This window comes from Serinus canaria, chromosome 2 (assembly GCF_022539315.1).
Source record: "Serinus canaria isolate serCan28SL12 chromosome 2, serCan2020, whole genome shotgun sequence".
In the NCBI taxonomy this organism is placed as follows: Eukaryota; Metazoa; Chordata; class Aves; order Passeriformes; family Fringillidae; genus Serinus; species Serinus canaria.
This window is the reverse complement of record NC_066315.1, coordinates 34,639,042-34,657,482: the sequence shown is the minus strand read 5'-3', so window position 1 is coordinate 34,657,482 and position 18,441 is coordinate 34,639,042. Positions and strand designations below refer to the sequence as shown.

The 18,441-nt window shown below is 41.6% G+C and overlaps 1 protein-coding gene across 8 annotated transcripts in view; it reads right to left on the bottom strand.

The window, feature by feature from the left end:
• The window catches only part of CREB5 (cAMP responsive element binding protein 5), a 258,620-nt gene that overhangs the window by 13,220 nt on the left and 226,959 nt on the right, over positions 1–18,441 (bottom strand). For all 8 annotated transcript variants that reach the window (XM_030237483.2, XM_030237479.2, XM_030237473.2 and 5 more), the window contains one exon: positions 1,031–1,354. In XM_030237483.2, coding sequence (XP_030093343.1) covers positions 1,031–1,354 — 324 coding nt within the window. The remainder of the gene's footprint in view (positions 1–1,030; positions 1,355–18,441) is intronic.

The following is an 18,441-nucleotide window of genomic DNA, read 5'->3' as shown; positions in this document are numbered from 1 at the left end:
ACAATACTTCACAGATTGAACTTCTTATGGCTGGCATTCCTCTTTGTCCTCACATTCCATGCACTGCCTGTTTGTCTTCCTTAGCATTGCTCTCCAGACCTGACATGTTACAGTAACTGCCTCTATAGCTTTATTTTCTTGTGTGATCCTGATGCAGAAGCCTATCATCTTAAGACATTAATAGAACTCCTCTTAAAAATTACTCTGCTAAAGTTTGTGCTCACTATCTCATTAGTTCAAGAAACATTCAGTTCAGATAACGAATTATCCAAATTGCAGAAGCCGATTTACCTGGTCCAAAAAATTGAGTCCTGCATCTCATTCAGTGGAGACCTCTGAATGCATACAAGTCTAAATTGCCTTCTTTGTTTAAATCTCTCTCCTTGGACTGGCTTCATCCTCTTCCTTCTCCTGCCACAACAAGCACCAAGTACTGGCTGCACTCACAGCTAATCTTTCTCTCATACTGTGCACATGTCTGTCCTCTTCACAGGGTCTGGATCAATTAATCTTTTCCAAGCCAATGTATCCTTACTTAGAGCTACCTCTATTATCTCCAGTCTTGAATACTGCCCCTGGCCACACGCACACCAGTGCCATTTCATTTCACTAAAGACTTTGTTATGTATTTCTGCAGGTAGAACTCATACAGCTTGTTAAATCTTGGCCTGAGAAGTTCAGGTTTAAGCACATTAAGCAACATATATAATGTGCCAATCTCTGTAATAAACCTCATCCATAAAAGGCTATGTGGCAATCTGCAGAGCTCAGAGCACTGAAAAGCCTTGGAGCTCCTTATAAAGTAAGAAATTACAAATGTCTAGTAAATTAGGCAGCAAAACAAGCTGTTGCTTCACTCCATTTTCTAAATAAAGTTTGAGCATCCCCATCACCATTAGCAAACATTTATTAGCAGCCCAAGGGGCTTGTATCTAACAAGACATGCATGCAAGAAGAAACAATACTAAGATCAGGCTTTAACTCCACCCAACAGCAAAACTCAGCGATGCAGTAGGACATGAAGGTCTACCTGTGCTTGTCCGCCCGAGTGCAGCGGTGGGTGCGGCGAGGTCTGGTGGTGTGCCGGGTGTGCGTGAAGGTGCGAGTGGGAGTGGTGGTGGGGATGGTTCTGCTGGTGATGAGGCTGAGGATGAGGATGGTGTGCCGGATGCTGGTGCTGATGAGGGTATGAATGATGAGGTGGCAGTGTCTGGTGCTGATGAGGATGTGAGTGCATATGATGGTGTGGTGTCTGGTCCTGTCGCGAGCTCATCATTTCCATCATGTGGCCCATGGTGTTCATATTCCCGTTCGACATGGCGGCAGGATGATGAGTCAGTGCTGCCTTCAATCTCTGGAACAGAACAAGGCAGAAAATTCAACATTCGTACATGGTGATCTGACCAATCAGAAATGCTGTTGCAGAAATGGTGCCCTGTCTTGTGTTTTGAGATTTATTTAGTTTTTCTCTTGCTGTTCCCTTGCTAAAAGGCATCTTGCTTCAGTTTGAAAAAGAACATATTCTTGGGGTCTAATCCAGTTTTCCCCTGCAAATATTTAAAGATTAAAATGTCTGAATTGAAATTTAACAGTTACACATTTCCTACTGTGCTTCGAAGGAAAAATAAATGTCTCTCTTTGGCCAGCTCAGGAGAGTTACCTCCAACAAGCTTGTATTCTCACAACTTTTAGAAATGAAAGTCTGATTAAAATAAAGGCACAACAAAATGCCCATCTTGTTTTTACTTCAGATAAGACTCACTGGAAAATATATTGACGTGTTTTTCAAATTCTGGTATACTAGTACCCAACCTGTTCTTTCATCATAAAGATGGGAAAATAATGAAGATGGCCTCAATCTGATCCTCCTTCTTTGCTGAAAAGTTCAAGTGTGTGTTGTCCTTTTATCACATGCTAACCTCTCTCTGTTTTGCACACCACATGCCACTTGATTAGGCCCTGGAATCTGACCAGATCAAAACTTTCCTTAGTACCAGTGGGATTTGTTCACTTTTACCTGAACACAACTAAAAGCCAGTGGGAAAGGTTGAAACATTTTGGACTGCAGCATAGGGCCTTTGTGTACAAAGGATATTTCGGAAATACAGTGTTAAAATGTTCCCTTTCAGCACAATCCCAAAGCCATGTAGTGGCATACTGACACCTTGCTGGTGTCATCTGACCCTTGGACTACTGAAATCACTGGCCTCCTACAAGAGTATGCCAAAGGTAGAACCTCACAGATGCCAGCTAGGAGAACAGTTTCTTCCAAACCCCTAGAAACCTCCTTCATATCCATGGTTCTGCTTCTTGGTCAACATAGAGCATTACCTACAGGAAGCCCCCCAAGACCTCTTTAACTCTATATTTTCAAAGAAGTAAATTGATTTACTCTCACTAATGCAAGTAATTAGCAGAAAATGTTAAGATAAAAAAGAAAGGAAAGAGGTGCATGGTATCACTTGATGCCAAACCAGCACAATTGGAATAACTCATCAACTACATCATATCCAGGCAGTGAATAGAATGAATAGCAGAGAACTTGTCTGTAGGAGATTTCTCCATAGGACAGTCAGTAAAAAAATACAATGGTAGGAGGCAGAGGGGTGAATGGTAGGAGGCACAGAGGTGAGTCTTTCCCCATTGCAATAGGTATCTGTGGGTCACAGATGATTGTCAGAAGATCCTATAAGCCAAAAAAAATGCCAGCAGAGGAACAATGGCCAGGCTGAGCTGCATTTTGGTTCTATCTTTAAAGCAAAAAGAGTGCCAGGACTCTCAGAACCTACAGAAGGGGATTGCAGTCTGTTTTGTATTGAAAAAACATCTGGCTGTTGCAACACTGCAAGGCCACAGGTAAAGGCTTCTATGTTCAAAGCTGTTACTGTACTGTGTTTGTACAACTGTTAGTGAGAAAGGAACAAATTCTTAAGGGGGAAAAAAAAAAAGAAAAATACAGGAAAAAATAGAAGGTTGCAGAAGGCAAAAGAAGTTACATTCACTTCAAAGTGTCATCCTCAAGTTTTTGTATCCACGTGCTTTTGCAGACTTCATGAAGGTCATTCTACTGAAACACTCTAATAGATCTATTAATCTAAATTTGGTGACTTCTTTCACTAATGATCAATTGGCTGACCAATACTTTAAAAAAATAAGATATATTTGCAAATCTCATCAGTATGTGAGTTTGCAAGAATGAAGTCTAGACTGACGTCTTTTAAGAAGTTTCCTTAAAAAAGTCTATCAAACCATAACTGCATGGCATGTGTCCCATCCTGATGATCTTCTCAAAATTAGAGATCAAAGGTAACAGTGAGGTTAAGTACCTCCTTCTCTACCTCTGAAGTCAGAACAGAGGGCAATCTAATGTCAATAGCAGTAATTCATCCTGGGTATCAAATGGAGGACTGGAGAAGCTGTTGTCCTTAACTGTTGTTCCTAAATTCAAGTGCTACCATGGTTACTTCAAGCAGCTCCTCACAATGCTCAGAATAACTGGTGTTACCCAGAAGTGTATTGGGAAAGATATGGGCAAAACCAGTAAGCCAAATCTTTCTCTGTATCATGTTTCTTCAAAACTCACTAAGAGGTTTTTCGTGGAGCTGAGCTACCGTGCACATCTAAGACAAAGCACTAACAAAAGCTGCTATAACTTTGTTTTCTGAATCTAAATACAAAACAACCAAGCTCTATTAGCCAGCAGTTTTATGCGACAAATACCTTACAAAATCTACCATGTCTATTTGTCAAAGACTTCTGAAACTGAACTACAGTATGTCTTCTAAACTGCAGACTTTCAAAGTGAAAAAAAAAAAGAGGGAAAAACTTAATCTGTGAATAAACATTTTTTTTTCAGCTGTAAAAACTGAAGCTTGCTGGTGTGGTGCAACTTCAAGAAGAATAAATTATTTTGTTTTCTTTCTGTAGCCCTTCTACCACATCCATTTATTTGAGATAGCAAATCAAGAGAGACAGTGAGAGGTCTGACATGCAGCTGGTTTCAGTCAGTAGGGGTCATTTCCATTTGGTCTGTGTATTTTACAAGCTCCTTGTTCACTGTTCCCAATGGGAGGGTGGGCCAGCTGCCCTGGATCCCAATCCTGGTAAGAAACCAGCTCTCTACATCATCTCTCTGTCCCAGGGCAGCAACAGCCATTGCCTCCCTTTAACTTCATGCTTAGATCAGCTCCACAGCAGCGAGAGTCCTGTTCATGCCCACATCTGGAGCAGCCTAAATTTTCCAATAACCAGTCACTGCTGCCAATCAGAAACATTCAGGGAACGATAAACATTTTATTTCATTTGGTCTTCAGTGACATCAATTGTTTTCAATGTTTCAGATAGAGCAGAGGGAGGGAAAATCGCCAGAACTTGGTAAACTCTTTGCACTGAGTATGTGTAGTGCTTGAAGGGCAGGCTGCAGTTTTGTTATTGTTTCTTTCATGTGTGCTAATTGCAAGCAGCTGTTTTAGTTTAGTGTCAAATAAAATGTGATGGCATAAAAACTGAGCTTACTGTACTGACACCACCAAATCCCCTCTAGAATGAAATGGTAACCCAAGATCCAATTCTGTGACCGTTCAGTTTTTTCAGGAACTGTGTGACTGACTCCACCAGAGCCCACAGGGACCTGGGAGTTTGCAAATTGGGCCTGAAACAGAATTCTTGCTACTCAGACCTGCTTTCACCTAAATGTGAAATATCTGCTAACCTCATACTAGTGATTTTCAGGGCACAATCCTTTTTTCTCCCTTTTATAAGGCAATTTAAAAAAAATCCCCACCGAGCCAAGATGAAATGGAGGTTCTCACCTTTCATGACTTTTGGCCCTTACTGATTATTTTTATTATTTTATCAAAGTAACCTAGTGGCCAACATCAGTTATAGCTGATTTCCACTCAGTCATAACATTTCAATAAGTGACAGTGAGTGACACAGACAGCAAGAGAAAGCTTTCATAGAGGACAGCCTGCTTTGCCTCTGATCAAGTGAATAAATAATATTCCCTTTTGATCCTACAGGAAGTCAGAAGCACATATACTGTCATCTTCTGAGGGGGAAAGGGAAACAGTGGGTGTTGGTGCTTCACAGGTATGAGTGTTGCGTTCCCTGTACAGAACACAGAACTGTTCCTTGTGGCAATGGCCCTAACTGACACATTTACTCTGAAGCTACCCCACTAAATGCTATATGAAGGTAACACCTCAAAGAAGTTATCCTTGCACCTGGGGTATTGGGGGTTTTTGGAAACAAGAGCGTTTTCACAGTGCTTCTTCCACCTAAAAGACTGACATCATGGTGCAGTTATTTGCTTGGTGCTTCTTTTTATTAACATAGATCCTAACTTATACCCTGAACATCTTTGGATAAACCCCAAATCTGCCAAATATAGCCTTCAAGCATTTGAGATCCTGAATGAAAAACAGTATCAGCTTCCCTAATATCTCTGCTATTCTGGATCTTGCTACTTTCTAATTTTCCTCAATTGTGACATGTATTTCAAAGTTGGCTTGGTTTTTGCTCTACCTTTCTTTCTCAAAAATTGTTAGTGAAAAACCAGCAGCAATTTTTTCAGTTTGTTAAAAGAAACCAACCTGTGAATTTGGAGGTTGCTGTTCCCACATTTAAAAATGCAAACAATTTTTTGGGTTTCACATGTATATTAATACTTATAATATTTAATTAATATTTATAATATTTATATAACATTCTATTTAAAACAAGCTATACATATTATATGTCATAATCTGTATATTACTATAAAATACAACTTTATCCCATTCATTTTTCAATTGAGAAATGATAGCAATCTTCAATTTTACAGGTGCTCTGTGCTTGCATCAAACAATAAGCTATTATAACACCCAGCAGAATTTTAGGTTGGGACAGACATGGAATGCTGGTTTTGAATAGGATTGAACTGTTCCAAATAAGTATGCATTGCTGCACTCAGAAAAAAAGCTGTCTTCCCTTCTGGTCTGCATGCCCAAATCCCACTAAATTAGAAAGAGACAAGACCAGCTGCAGTATCTAGTTAATATCTGGTAAATTCTTATCAGGAGATTATATCAGACCCTGGAAGGCACATGAAATGTGATCTCAAAGATATTTTCTTGCACTAGTGGCTGTGATTCTAGTCCCTATAATACAAGGGTTTAATAAGTTCCCCACAGGGGACAGAAGAGTCCAGAGAGGGGTGGGAAATCAGAAAGGATTACAGACATCAAGCATCGCTACACATCTGCAGTTCAGTAGCAATCTCAGAGTGATCTTGATTAGCCAAACTTCATGGCAAACATACCATTGACTTCAGTGTCACTAATATTGTTTTCTCATCTGCAATAGTCAAACTTTCCTTTTAACTCTAAGCATCATACCCAAAATAAAGATACATAGTTAAGCCAGTAACCGCTAAAGCTGTGAACAGAACTTCACCCAGTGCATTTCAGAGCATCACACCGAATTTTATCCTTTCCTTTAACCATGACTGCAACAAGACAACTTAGCATAAATGTCACCCAGGTCTTTTACACTTGGCTGCTGACAAGCATTTCACAGTGTAAATAACAGAAACCACTCTTCACAAATGTTCCACTCGCATTCATAAAAGTAAATTGGAAGCGATTCATCTCCACTCAATAAGCAAACTGCAGATATTATGAGCACATGTCAGACACTGGCAATTAGAAAGTCTCTGATGCCACATTAAATGCTTTCTCTTACGTTTCTTGTGCAGTAAAATACAGTGCTGCCTATTGACAGAAGGAGGAGTAAGATGTGTGAGAAGGACATGAAATCCAGAACTGAAGTGACACATTACACTAATGCAAAGAGAAAAGTGGGATACATTTAATTCACAACTCTCCAGTAAACAGTGCCAAGTTGCTAATCCTCGAATTATTCTCAGGCTGTTTGGCAAATCTGAATTATACTTTCCCCTCCTTTGTGCTTGCTTCCCCACTTAGTCGGATTTTGTAACAACATGAACAATGAATGGATCATCATCCAGCCTTCAGTGCAGCTCAGCCTCTAATAAAAACAACAAATTTTCTCCCTTGTATTTCCAAATGCAATCTGAATTAAACTTCAGCGGAAAGCAGCAAGAATCAACTGCAAACAATCAAAGCAGCAATAAAACTAATAGACACCACACTGCTCAAGGACGGGTCAGCTGTGAGAGCTGCCCCAGTGTCCCTGAGTGGGGACACGGGGGAGCTCTGAGAAGTCATGCTGCCCGCTGACATCAGCCCCAGTGACGGACGGCTCTCCGCATGACTGCCAGTTTTGAGTAATCCAATGCAGGTCGAAGCCAGGGTGGCCCAAGGGTATTCTGTTGGAACTGCCATCTTTTGGTGATGGCGTTTCATTGAGAACAGCCACAGCTCCAGGGGCAGCAGAAAACTTTAGTGAGTTTACATTCCAGCTCCACCCAACAATTTCTTTCTGCTCATCTCAGAACACCTTGCAAAAGAGATAAGTACCAGTATTCTTGTGCAATGCACCCCTTTTTAAGGATTAGAAAAAGGCTAAGTTCTCTGTTCCTATTCTACATGCATTTTTAGTGAACAAGTAAATTATTATCAAGGCAGAAAATACACTGAAAGCATGGTTTATATTTCTCACCATATACTATTTCTTGCATGAATCATTTCTCAAATCAGTATTAAACAACTGGATTTGATTTGCACAGGAGTCAGGAAATGTAAAGTTCAAAAAATCAAACCCCTAATTCCCACCAAGTCTAAGTCAATCCTTCCATGTGTATCCATGACAAGGGATATTTAATTATGTAATCACACAAAAGACAGCAAAGTGATTTATTACTGGCAAATGGTGTCATATAATTTCAACACACAATACCAATGGAAGGATCCAAAAAATACAACCAACTTCTGACTGATTTCCCCACTGTGTGCCAGAGTCCAAAAGAAAAACAGCTACTTAGCTGCTACCTACCCCTGGAGAGGCCAGTTTCTGACTGCAAAATTCCTGACACTTGGGGATTGATTACCTGCTTGCTGGTTTTGTCTGGGACAGACCTAATTGTCTTCATAGCAGCCACTATGGAACTGTGTGTTGGATTTGTGCTGAACACAGAATTGATAACACACTGCAACATTTTTGTTATTTCTGAGCAGGGCTTGCACAGGGTCAAGGCCTTTTCTGCTTCTTGTCCTGCCCCACCAGCCAGCAGGATGGGGGTGCACAGGAAGCTGGAGGGGACACAGCCAGGGCAGCTGAACCCAACTGAGCAAGGGAATGTTCCATACCATCTGCTGTCCTGCTCAGGATATAAAGTGAGGGGAAGCAGAGGGAAGAGAGGGATGCTCGAAGTGATGACGTTTGTCTTCCCGAGTGACCTTTATGGTTGAGGGGCCCTGCTCTCCTGGAGATGGCTGAACACCTGCCTGCTCATGGAATTTAATAAATTCCTTGTTTTGCTTTGCTCCTGTGTGACTTTTGCTTTACCTATTAAACTCTCTTTATCTCAATTAATGTATTTTCTCACCTCTATAGTTCTGAATCAATCCCCCATTCCACCAAGAGAAAGTGGGACTGAGTTGCAAGCTATGAGTAGGCAGGCACATATCAAATCAACATTCTTGTTTTCCAGATAGTCAGTCTTTTGCTAACTTAGTCCTCCAGGGTAATCTATGGGCTATTCCCATGCATGCTACACTGTCACCTGTAGAAAACACAGAAAAAACAGAAAAAAGAGGTGGCAATAAAATCACTCAGTGTTAATCACACCCTGTAAGACACTATAAAAACTTGGCTTTAGAGGAACCTGAGTTTGTACTGCTCATCGTCATGATCTATGATCTATTCTCTTAGATCCATTTTAAAGCTCATTCCCAAGGTGAGGCACCATAGATTCTTTCTTCACATTGGACATAAAGCACTTTTAGCAAAGTATCTGGCAAAGGGGTTGCAGCTGAGGTCTAGGTCTTCCTCACTCCTGCAAATTCTCTAAGTTTCTGAAATCATGTTTCCATGTTCCAGGACAATGCAAGTGGAAAGTGTTTGTGCAGTGCTTGCATTGCTATATGTATATATATATATATATATATATATATATATATATATATATATATCTTGCCTGAGAACACAACGAACATTTATGATTGTATTTAATGAGAAAAGTGGGAATTTATTTCAGAGGAAGTTGAGGAATTTCCTACACAAGCCAGATATAGAGCAAATCCTCAAATCAGGGCACTCTAACACTGCAAGGAACACTAGGTTTGTGTATTTTAATCTGTACTCAGAGATCAGATGGGATTAGCACTGGAAAAATTTCTCCCTTCAGAATACTGCTCTGAAGCCTTGAGACCCCTTAATGTGTACTTCAGCTTTTTGACAACAATGCAAATTGCTTACTTTCCTTCTCCCTCTCACGAGCATAAAACACACACCAAGAACACAAGAAGGGCAAGTTCAAAGTCTTTCCTGTCAGAAGATTTTTGAACTTTCATCACCCACCTCTCACTAAGGCTGATTATGATTGAGTCATTCATATTCAAAGAAAAATGCCATCCAAGTACATAAAACATGGGGTTTTATTTTTTCCTTTCACTGGTGTGATTTTTGAATACTCGTTTTTCCTGGATTAAACCCAGCACGTTTAAAGGGCTACTAGCAAGCCAGAAATCTGATACATGTGCACTTAAAAGTCCTTTGATTTCATCCCAGATGTGCAGTGCTCAAGGGCGTGCGCACACACACACACACACACACACACACACACACAGAGCACAGAAGACACGATCTGGTCTGTAGATTTTGTTTCAAGATTATACCAACGAGACTCTGAAATGTAAAACTGAAGCCCTGACCACTTACAGCCATTAGAGATCCCAGGGCTCTCTGTGGAAGAGTATTGATGTTCATTAGCCCCTTGGCCTGACTGGAGAATTCACTGCAGGTAATTAGACATTGTCTCATCACCACGCAGTTTCAGGTGAAGTTTTTTTTTCTTCTTCATTTTTAAAGGTAAGTGATTCCTGAAGCATTTTTAAAGCATTCATGGATTTTTTTTCCTGAAGAAATGACTAGAATATAAAGTACAGTACAAGGACATATAAAATGAGAGGGTACTTATGGGCTATTTTACATTTTTTTAAAGCTTTATTTCTTTATCTAACCCGAAGGAATGAAAATAGCATTTTAATTCAGCAGACAGCTTCCAATTACCTAGCTGTGAAAACAGGATGTCTAGTGGCTTTTTAAATACATGCACTCCAGTGCAGCACGTAGTAGGTAGATACAAACCATAAAAAGTGTGAACAGGTTAGTTTAGTGTCAATTTTCACTGTTATAAAATGAATATAACTTATGCTGAGAGTTATATGAATGGATATGATGGATATTCAGCACAGAACACATCGGTGTTAATAAGTACTGTCCTATTTCGCCCCCATGTAAGGTCCCTTATGCCTTTCCAGGTTTTCCCATGTGGTCCCCCTGAGTCCATCCCTTAAGCTGCTGCCCTCCACCATTCCCCTTTTGTTCTCCACCTTCAATGCCATCCCCCTCTGTTCATAGGCAGCTCAAGTTGCTGCCTTGTTTTTCACCACTTCGCATGTATCAGCTGCTTTCAAACAGTGGTGTCTTGGGTCAGAAGCATTGAATTTCAAAGACACTTGAGGCTCCAGGAACAGCAACCTCTCAAACCTCTACCAGATACCAGCTGCCTACTCTATCAGTGCCACAAAATTTTTTAATACACTTTGGGATAGTTACAGTGTGAAACAAGAGAGAAAAAGATTGAATCCTTCAACCATTCTTTCTTTTTATTGGAGTTGGTGATTTACACTAATGGGTTTTACTTTGTATTTGAAAGGGCTAGGAGTGCATCCTCACACACTCCCCATGGTTCAGTTGACAAGCAATGGCTTAGTAAAATGCAATATATTAGCAGCTCACTATCTTGCACATGACATATTTACTCTTTGGGAATGCTGTTTTTCAGAGCAATGTGTCAGAGCAAACTAAAATAACCACCTTCCCCAGCAAAGGGGAGGATACTGCCTGCTTGGTAAGCCATTGACTCAACCTGTCATTTCTGGACAGCTGGATTTGGCTTTTTCTTGGCATGTACTACAGGATACAGAACAAATTTGCACAGGTCAGGGGCCTGGCTAGACCCCAGTTGCAGTGGCTGTCACACAAGCAGGATTTCCTTTCCAGCACCAGGAACAGGTACAGCATGTCCTGCCATCGCTTCATTGTGGACTCTTCCCTGCTCCTCCTGCCAGTGGAAAGATGGCATAAATAACCATCTAAACCTAAGCTCATGAAAGAGGGTGCCTGTCTGGGGAAAGATAGGAGGAGGCTCCATGCAGCAACCTGCACCCTGAGAGAGGTAGGTCCTCCTGGCAGAGCACCAACCTGGGAATGGGGTGATGCCAGAACCAGACACTTCCTCACCTACCCAAAGAGCTGCCAGCATCCTGGGAGGAGACAATTCCTGCACACCAGTTATCTGTCTGTGCTCACTGTCCTTCACAGCACCAATGAATCTTCTGAAAAGCACAAGAGGGATCCAGTTGCTCCTGCTATTACCCTATCTTCCTTTTTAAAATATCTCTTGTGTACTTCTATGGAGTGAGAGAGAAAGGCATAAATACCGTCTTGTTTAACACATCTTCCTGTCTCCTCTCCCTGCCTTGCAGACAGCATTATACATCTTCCTGACACCACCATTGTCTGATTCATTTGACATATGCACCAGAAAAAAAATGTCATGTTCTGAACAAGAACATAACACTGTGATCTCATTCCCATCTCAGACTCTGCAGCACCTCCCATTTCTTGCTGTTTTAGAAAAAGCAGCAAGACTTTGCTGGACTGGGAAGCTTTTCCACTTGCTTACAGGGAAACTTACAGAGGAGATGTGGTAATGGGAAACCAGACTAAGCAAAGGCACACAAGCACTTCCACAAGCATGTTGGAAATCAAGGTAATGCCACAGGAAGTTCAGTTATTTACATCCTACCTAAGTGTCTGAAGCAGTGAAATCTTTTTCATCTCCTGTTACTTAGGAATATTGAGGAACACAGATATTCCAAAAGGGAGCACCACTTTGAGAGGTGATGGCAGGGACATTCTGCCTGTATGATGAAAATCCCTGACCCCTTCTGTCTCACCATTTTCCTCTCTTTTGAAACAAAAAAGTCTCAGGTATTACACATGTCTGTGACATCAAAGCTTGTGATGAAGTTCCCGCTTTTGTCTGGCACACCAGCAAGTCAATGTAAGGCTTCCTGATGCCTTGTCTCATAGAACCACAGAACTGCAGAACCATGTGTCTTGGAAAGGACCTTCAAAGATTGTCTAGCTCAGCCTCCTGCAATAAGCAGGAATATCTACCTTTTCTCTGGGTGTTTCACCATTCTCATCATAAAGAATCTTCTTCAAATCTTCTTCCTGCTATCTCATCCAAATCTACCCTTTTTTAGTTATTAGTTAGCCTGTCACAGCAGGCTCTGCTATGAAGTTTGTCCTGATCTTTTTTGTAGGCCTCCTTTAAGTACAGGAAGGCCACAATAAAGTCTGCCCAGATCCTTCTCATCTCCAGACTGGACAGCTGCATCTCTCTCAGCCTGTCTGCATAGGACAGATGCTCCAGCCCCCTCATCATCATCTTTGTGGCCTTTGGCTGGACTGACTCCAACAGGACTGACTCCCATGTCTTTCCGTGTGCTGAGGAACTCAGAGGTGCATGCAGTGCTCCAGGTGGGGTCTCATGAGAGCAGAGCAGAGGGACAGAATCCTGTCCCTGGACCTGCTGGCCACACTGCTTTGGATGTAGCCTGGGATACAGTTGTGGCAAGTTTACATTGCCAGGTCATGTCCAGTTTTCCTTTCACCAATATCCCCAAGTCCTTCCTGGCAGGACTGCTCTCAATCTCTTCACCCCCCAGCCTGTGTTGATACTGCAAGTTGCCCCAGCCCAGTTACATGACCTTCACTTGGCCTTGTTGAACCTCATGAGGTTCCCATGGGCCCATTTCTGGAGCGAGTCCAGAGTCCCTCTGGGTGGCATCCCATCCCTCAGGGCTTCAGCTGTGCCACTCAGCCTGGTGCCATCTGCACACCTGAAAGTGCACTTGGCCCCTCTGTCTGTGACAGTGATGAAGATATTAAACAACAGCCCTTCCTGCTTGATTGCAGCCCTCGTTGCCCCTCATGTGCAGCTTCTGTCTGAGCCACAGGTCACAGCTGAGAAGTGGCTGTGCACTGGCAGCTGAGACACAGGCAGTCTTGCCCCAAAACTGTGCCTCTCTTCCTCTTTCCCAGTGAGCCACAGGAACATCTGCTCTGCCTACAGTCTTATTAACCCATTAGCAGCCTGGCCAAATGGGTGAACCTCTCACTGCTGCTTCTCTTTGGAGTTCTGCCAAAGGACAAAAGACCAGGGACAAGGAGGGTTGAGGCAAACCAAATCAGGTGCTTGGGTGGACAGGGGAAGGAGAAAAGTGGGAGAAGAATTGGAGAGGAAATGTTGAGGCAGCTATTTTTTTCTTTTTTTTCTCAGCAGTTAAGGCATTGACAGATAATTTATCACACAATTTGATGGTGCTCCAGCTGGCAGGGAAAAGAGCTATCTGTTTATTAATTCAATTAGCCAGCTTATTTATCAGCAGAGGGTGAGAAGGTGCAGTCACAGGCCAAACTGTGCCAGTCTCAGACCGCCTGCTGTCGGGCTGAGAGGATGACTCGGAGTGGGAACATCCTGCCCCCACCTCTCTGGCCAGTGTGCTCATCCCTGCACTATCTCAGGCCTTCTGAGCTAAGAAGGGAAAAAATAAAAAATCTAACAGCATACATTATGCCCACCAGTGAATGTCCAAAGCAGACTTACAGTCAAAGTCTCACAGCTTTGATGCTATCAGTTCCATGCCCTAAAAGTATTGGTTATGTCTGACATTCTGCCCAGAACTGAATTCTTTACTTAATTAGAACAGTTGACTACACTTTGAATTTTGAATTCCATGGGGAGAGCGTTCAAACCAACACATTAATACAGCAGAGGGCTGCTGGAAGGGGTAGGAGAGGGCAAGGAGTGTGCTGCCCAGGTCCCCCCCTTGTCATCTTTGTGAAAGGAATATTTGTGGAGGAGAAAGAAAATGTAGTGGGGAAAAAGGCTGGCTTTGGAATGGTAGACAAATGCCCTGAGCTAGGAGGGCTGGAAGAGTGGTGAGACCACTTCTTCATTCTGCCTGTCTAGGACTATGAGTTTTCTTTGCCACTTGTTAAAAAGTCTCAGACTTCTGACTGTTGAAGCTCCAAATTCAGAAACTTATGTGCAAAATGCTTCTTAGAGCTATCTGAGCTGAAGTGTTTCCAAAAACACAAGATATGTGGGAAGTCCATGGTGCTGGAGTGTGATTTCCCTGTAGCCAAAAAAATCCTCCAGCCCTAGAACCTGCAGACCATCATCATTTCTATGTGATCCCAATGGTGTCATAAACAGTGTTTATTTTTCTCTCACTCTTTTTCTGTCATACATAAACACAGTTGCAATATAGATGTACTGGCTTCCAGATTTTATGTGCCTACAGAAAAGGCACATATGGCTTCTCATTCACACAGGTAAGTCCTGCAATGCTTTGACTTAAAAATGAGACCACTGACAAGGACAAGGACAGAAGGGTGTCCTTGAGATAAGGCTAGGACACACATGCTCTCAAATGTTCTTTCATTGCTCCTCTCATTTTGCTCCTGCACCACCAGATGTTTAAGGAAAATCTGCATTTTTAAATTTTTTTCTTTAAGTTTCTTTAGACTTGTTCTTCTGCCTTCTGAACTCTTGCAGGGTATTTCAAGGCAGGACACCATATCTAATCAGGATGGCAGTGAATGTTTGCACTGCACACAAGCTCAAAGGAGCCTCTAAAAAAAAGGTTCTCTATAAATACATCTCCTCCACCTCTCAGTTTCACAGACATGTTTGCCTTTTGCTTCTCCTGGCTGATGATTAGTTTAATATTCTCAATCAAGATCCAGCTTGGCAGATGATTCCACTACCACTGATAGTTTAGACCACCTATCAACATTTTATAAATTCTTAATTTTCTCACTGCAGCCATATTGAACAGTTTCGTGCAAATGAGGCTTATAATTACCCAGATAAATCAGTCCAAAGCAGTATTTCTTAGGATCTTTCTCAATTTTCTCCCTGGAGGATGGGATCCCATCTGCTTTGCTACATTCAGGCTAATTGAAGGGCACTGACTTTTCCAAATGGATTCATTAATTACTCTCACCAGATTCTCTGAGGAGTTTCTCATTCAATGGGTGACACTTGTGCTGTGCTGTACCATCCACCCATGTTTAGCAATGTAGCTCTGACTCTCAGCTAGGACCTAAAGCATTTGCAGATGCTTTGGCAGGAGTGGTTCTGGCCTTAAACTGTACAGTGTTACAAAACAAATGTAATTCTGCTTCTCCTTTGCTTCTAATTTAATATGCATTCAGAATCTATAAATATTGTAACCACGACCGTTTCAATATGTTTTACTCCTTGCCATCATAAATATAAGCAACTGCCCCAAAGACAAAACCAGAAGTTTACAGGTATTGCATTGCCAACAGCAGAAAGAGAAGAGAAACAAGCATTTGCTGCTGTATTGCAGAAAATCTGGTATGTGTAGCAGCATAATGTGAAATTAACTATTACATATAAATACAAAGCTGTTCCATATAATTCTGAGCCTTCATTGATTTTATTTAGTACAGCAGCAGCCTGAGTTTTCAATAAACCCACATGTAATCATATTGCTCACTCAAACATCAGGTAGACACCAAAGGAAAATAAAACCCATCCAGCAAAGGTCTAATTTAGGAGAGTATTACCACCACCTGGATGGTGTTCATCTTCAGATAGGAGCAGGCAGAAGGGAACCTGCCAGCACTCATGGAGTCTGGCTCTGCTGGAAGCTGTATCAGCATTCTCTGATAGCAGGCACAATTTCACACTACTTAAAATATTTTATATATCCAAGTGCTCAGTTGGTTAATTCAGGTCTATGAGGCAACTGGCCTGGGAATTGGTGACACAATCTTCTGTGAGTGAACAACTAGCCTTCATGCTTTCCAGGAATCCTAAAGCATTTTGTAAACATCAGACTCAACTGTGGAAATTGCCATGCCTCTGCATAGGTCCATGCTGCCACCCTCACACTGCTTTGAAGATGAAGGCAGTGTCACTAGATGTGGTGGGACACCCACTTTACACATCACTGAACTAAAACTTGGAGACTGCCTCAATATCAGAGAAACCCTTAGTGGCAAAGCCAGAACCACAGTCCAAGCACAGACTTTCTTACAAACAGGCAACAGTACTGCTCCTTTTAGCTCTTTCCTGCCAATGGAATTGCAAGTCTCCAGGATGCAAAAAGAGTCAATCTTTGTGTGCCTTACTAGAGGCAGTAACTTAAATCTAGGAATAGAAAATAGAAAAACTGTAGATATTTATCTTAGCTTTAACTATGTGGCTACTTTGGGCAGTCAATATGCAAACAGAACAATGCAAACAAAAATCCAATGATACAACTTATCTAACAAATCAGTGAATGTATAATTCTTCTCATGTAAAGTGTCAAAGACATAATTATTCAGATAAAGAGATCATGTACATAGGTTTGTAGGGGTGGGTGTATGCAGCAATGTACTTTGCTCTACAACTTAATAAGTTATTTCTCTTCTCTGACATCCTTTCCTTCTTAGCTCAGCAGCTGTGGTTCTCCAAAGTTCTGGCCAAGATGCACCTCAATAAGGAGCCTTTTTTTTTTTTTTGACAGAAAAGTTCTTTCTCCCAACTTTCCCCTCTAATTCACTGCTTATCTTTTCTACACAAGGTAGCCCAGCTCACTCAGCAGCTAAAAAATTCACTCCTTTACTGGCCAGTACAGCAAAGCAATGCATCTTCAAAGAGAAAGTCTGAAGCAACTCTGTCATCACCTGGCAGGACAGTGATTCCAAATTTGATTGGCTTTATTTTCTTTTTTTTTCTCAGTTTGTTTGTCTCTCAGTTCTCCCTGGTTTATAAACAACCATTCAGCGGTCAAAAAGCAATTCAGAAATTGCTCATCAAAACAAGTAAATCTCAGCAAGGAGGCCACACCTTTTGCTGCTTATTTAATTTTTTTCTGCAGGGGTAGTGTTTGCAGCCCAAATGCAGTGGACAGGCAGGTAGGTGGGCAGGCAGGCAGCCCCCTTTCCCTGCCCTCCCCTGCCAGCTGGATTGTGGCTGCAGGGCAGCTACACTGCTCCATGTTATCTGAGAACCTGGACACGTCAGTCCATCCGAGTCCATGCCAGCGCTGCCAGCTAGCACCACATGTGGTTGTGCTTGAGCTCTCAGAAGGCAGCCAGGGATATTTTTGTTTAAGTTTATACATTTTATCACCTTTATGACAATGAAAATCTATAGCTTGAGTACTCTTGGTCCAAAGGGACCTGGGTGTCCAGGACCTATGAATCATAAGGAACGTTTTTCAGGGAAAAGGACACTCAGTGTGTTTTGCAATGTAAGAAATCAGTCTAGACATTACCAAGTTTTAAAAAACAATGTTGAAAGCAGCCCATTAAAATTTTTCTGAATTATTAAAAAAAAAATAAAATCCTAAACCAGCTCCACATGCTCAAATGAACTTGATCACCAGCCCAAGACAGTGAGCTAGTCTTGGTGCTAGCTGCGGCACTGCTACACCTTTTTAATCTGGAGCTGAGAAATATGACATAATATATACACCAGTGAATTGTAAAGTAGTTAATTTTCTGGGCAGCTGACAGAAGTGATCGATTGGCCTCACTTCTTACAAATGCCTCACCTTCCCTCCTCTCCCTCTGCTCTCCTCCCTCCCTGCTCCATCCAGAAATGCCTCAGACCACTACATCCATCAAGTCACATACACTGTTTTGCACAGAGCTTCACAGGACAGCAAGCAGGGCTTCATGTTTGCTCTGTATTTCAGTATTACAGACAGTTTGGCCCTGCACAGTTCTGAATCAGACCATAGTATCATTTCTTACCACAAGCCCTTTTCTGTTGCTCCTGCTTGAAGAACTATTGCTATTTCTTTTCTCATTACATTTGAGGTGGAAGAGAAAATGTAATAGGATATAGTAGCAGTTAAATCTGCCTGCAAGTTGTTTTAAATTTTTCCCAATTCTTTCCCATTAATTTTGTCAGCAATTTTTTGCATTAAAACAGCATTCTGAAATATTTTAGTAAGATTAACGGATAACCTCACTCATTTAGTATTTTCATTTTTTTAAAGGAGGGTCCTACATAATTTTATAAGTCTTCAAATTCCATACTTTGAAAAGGGTATTTTTTCCATTATTTATTTCTGACTGAAAACCATGGAGGCATGGATGAATGTGTTTTTCTGATCTTAAAATCACTGTATTTTAAGTAAGAAGTTATAT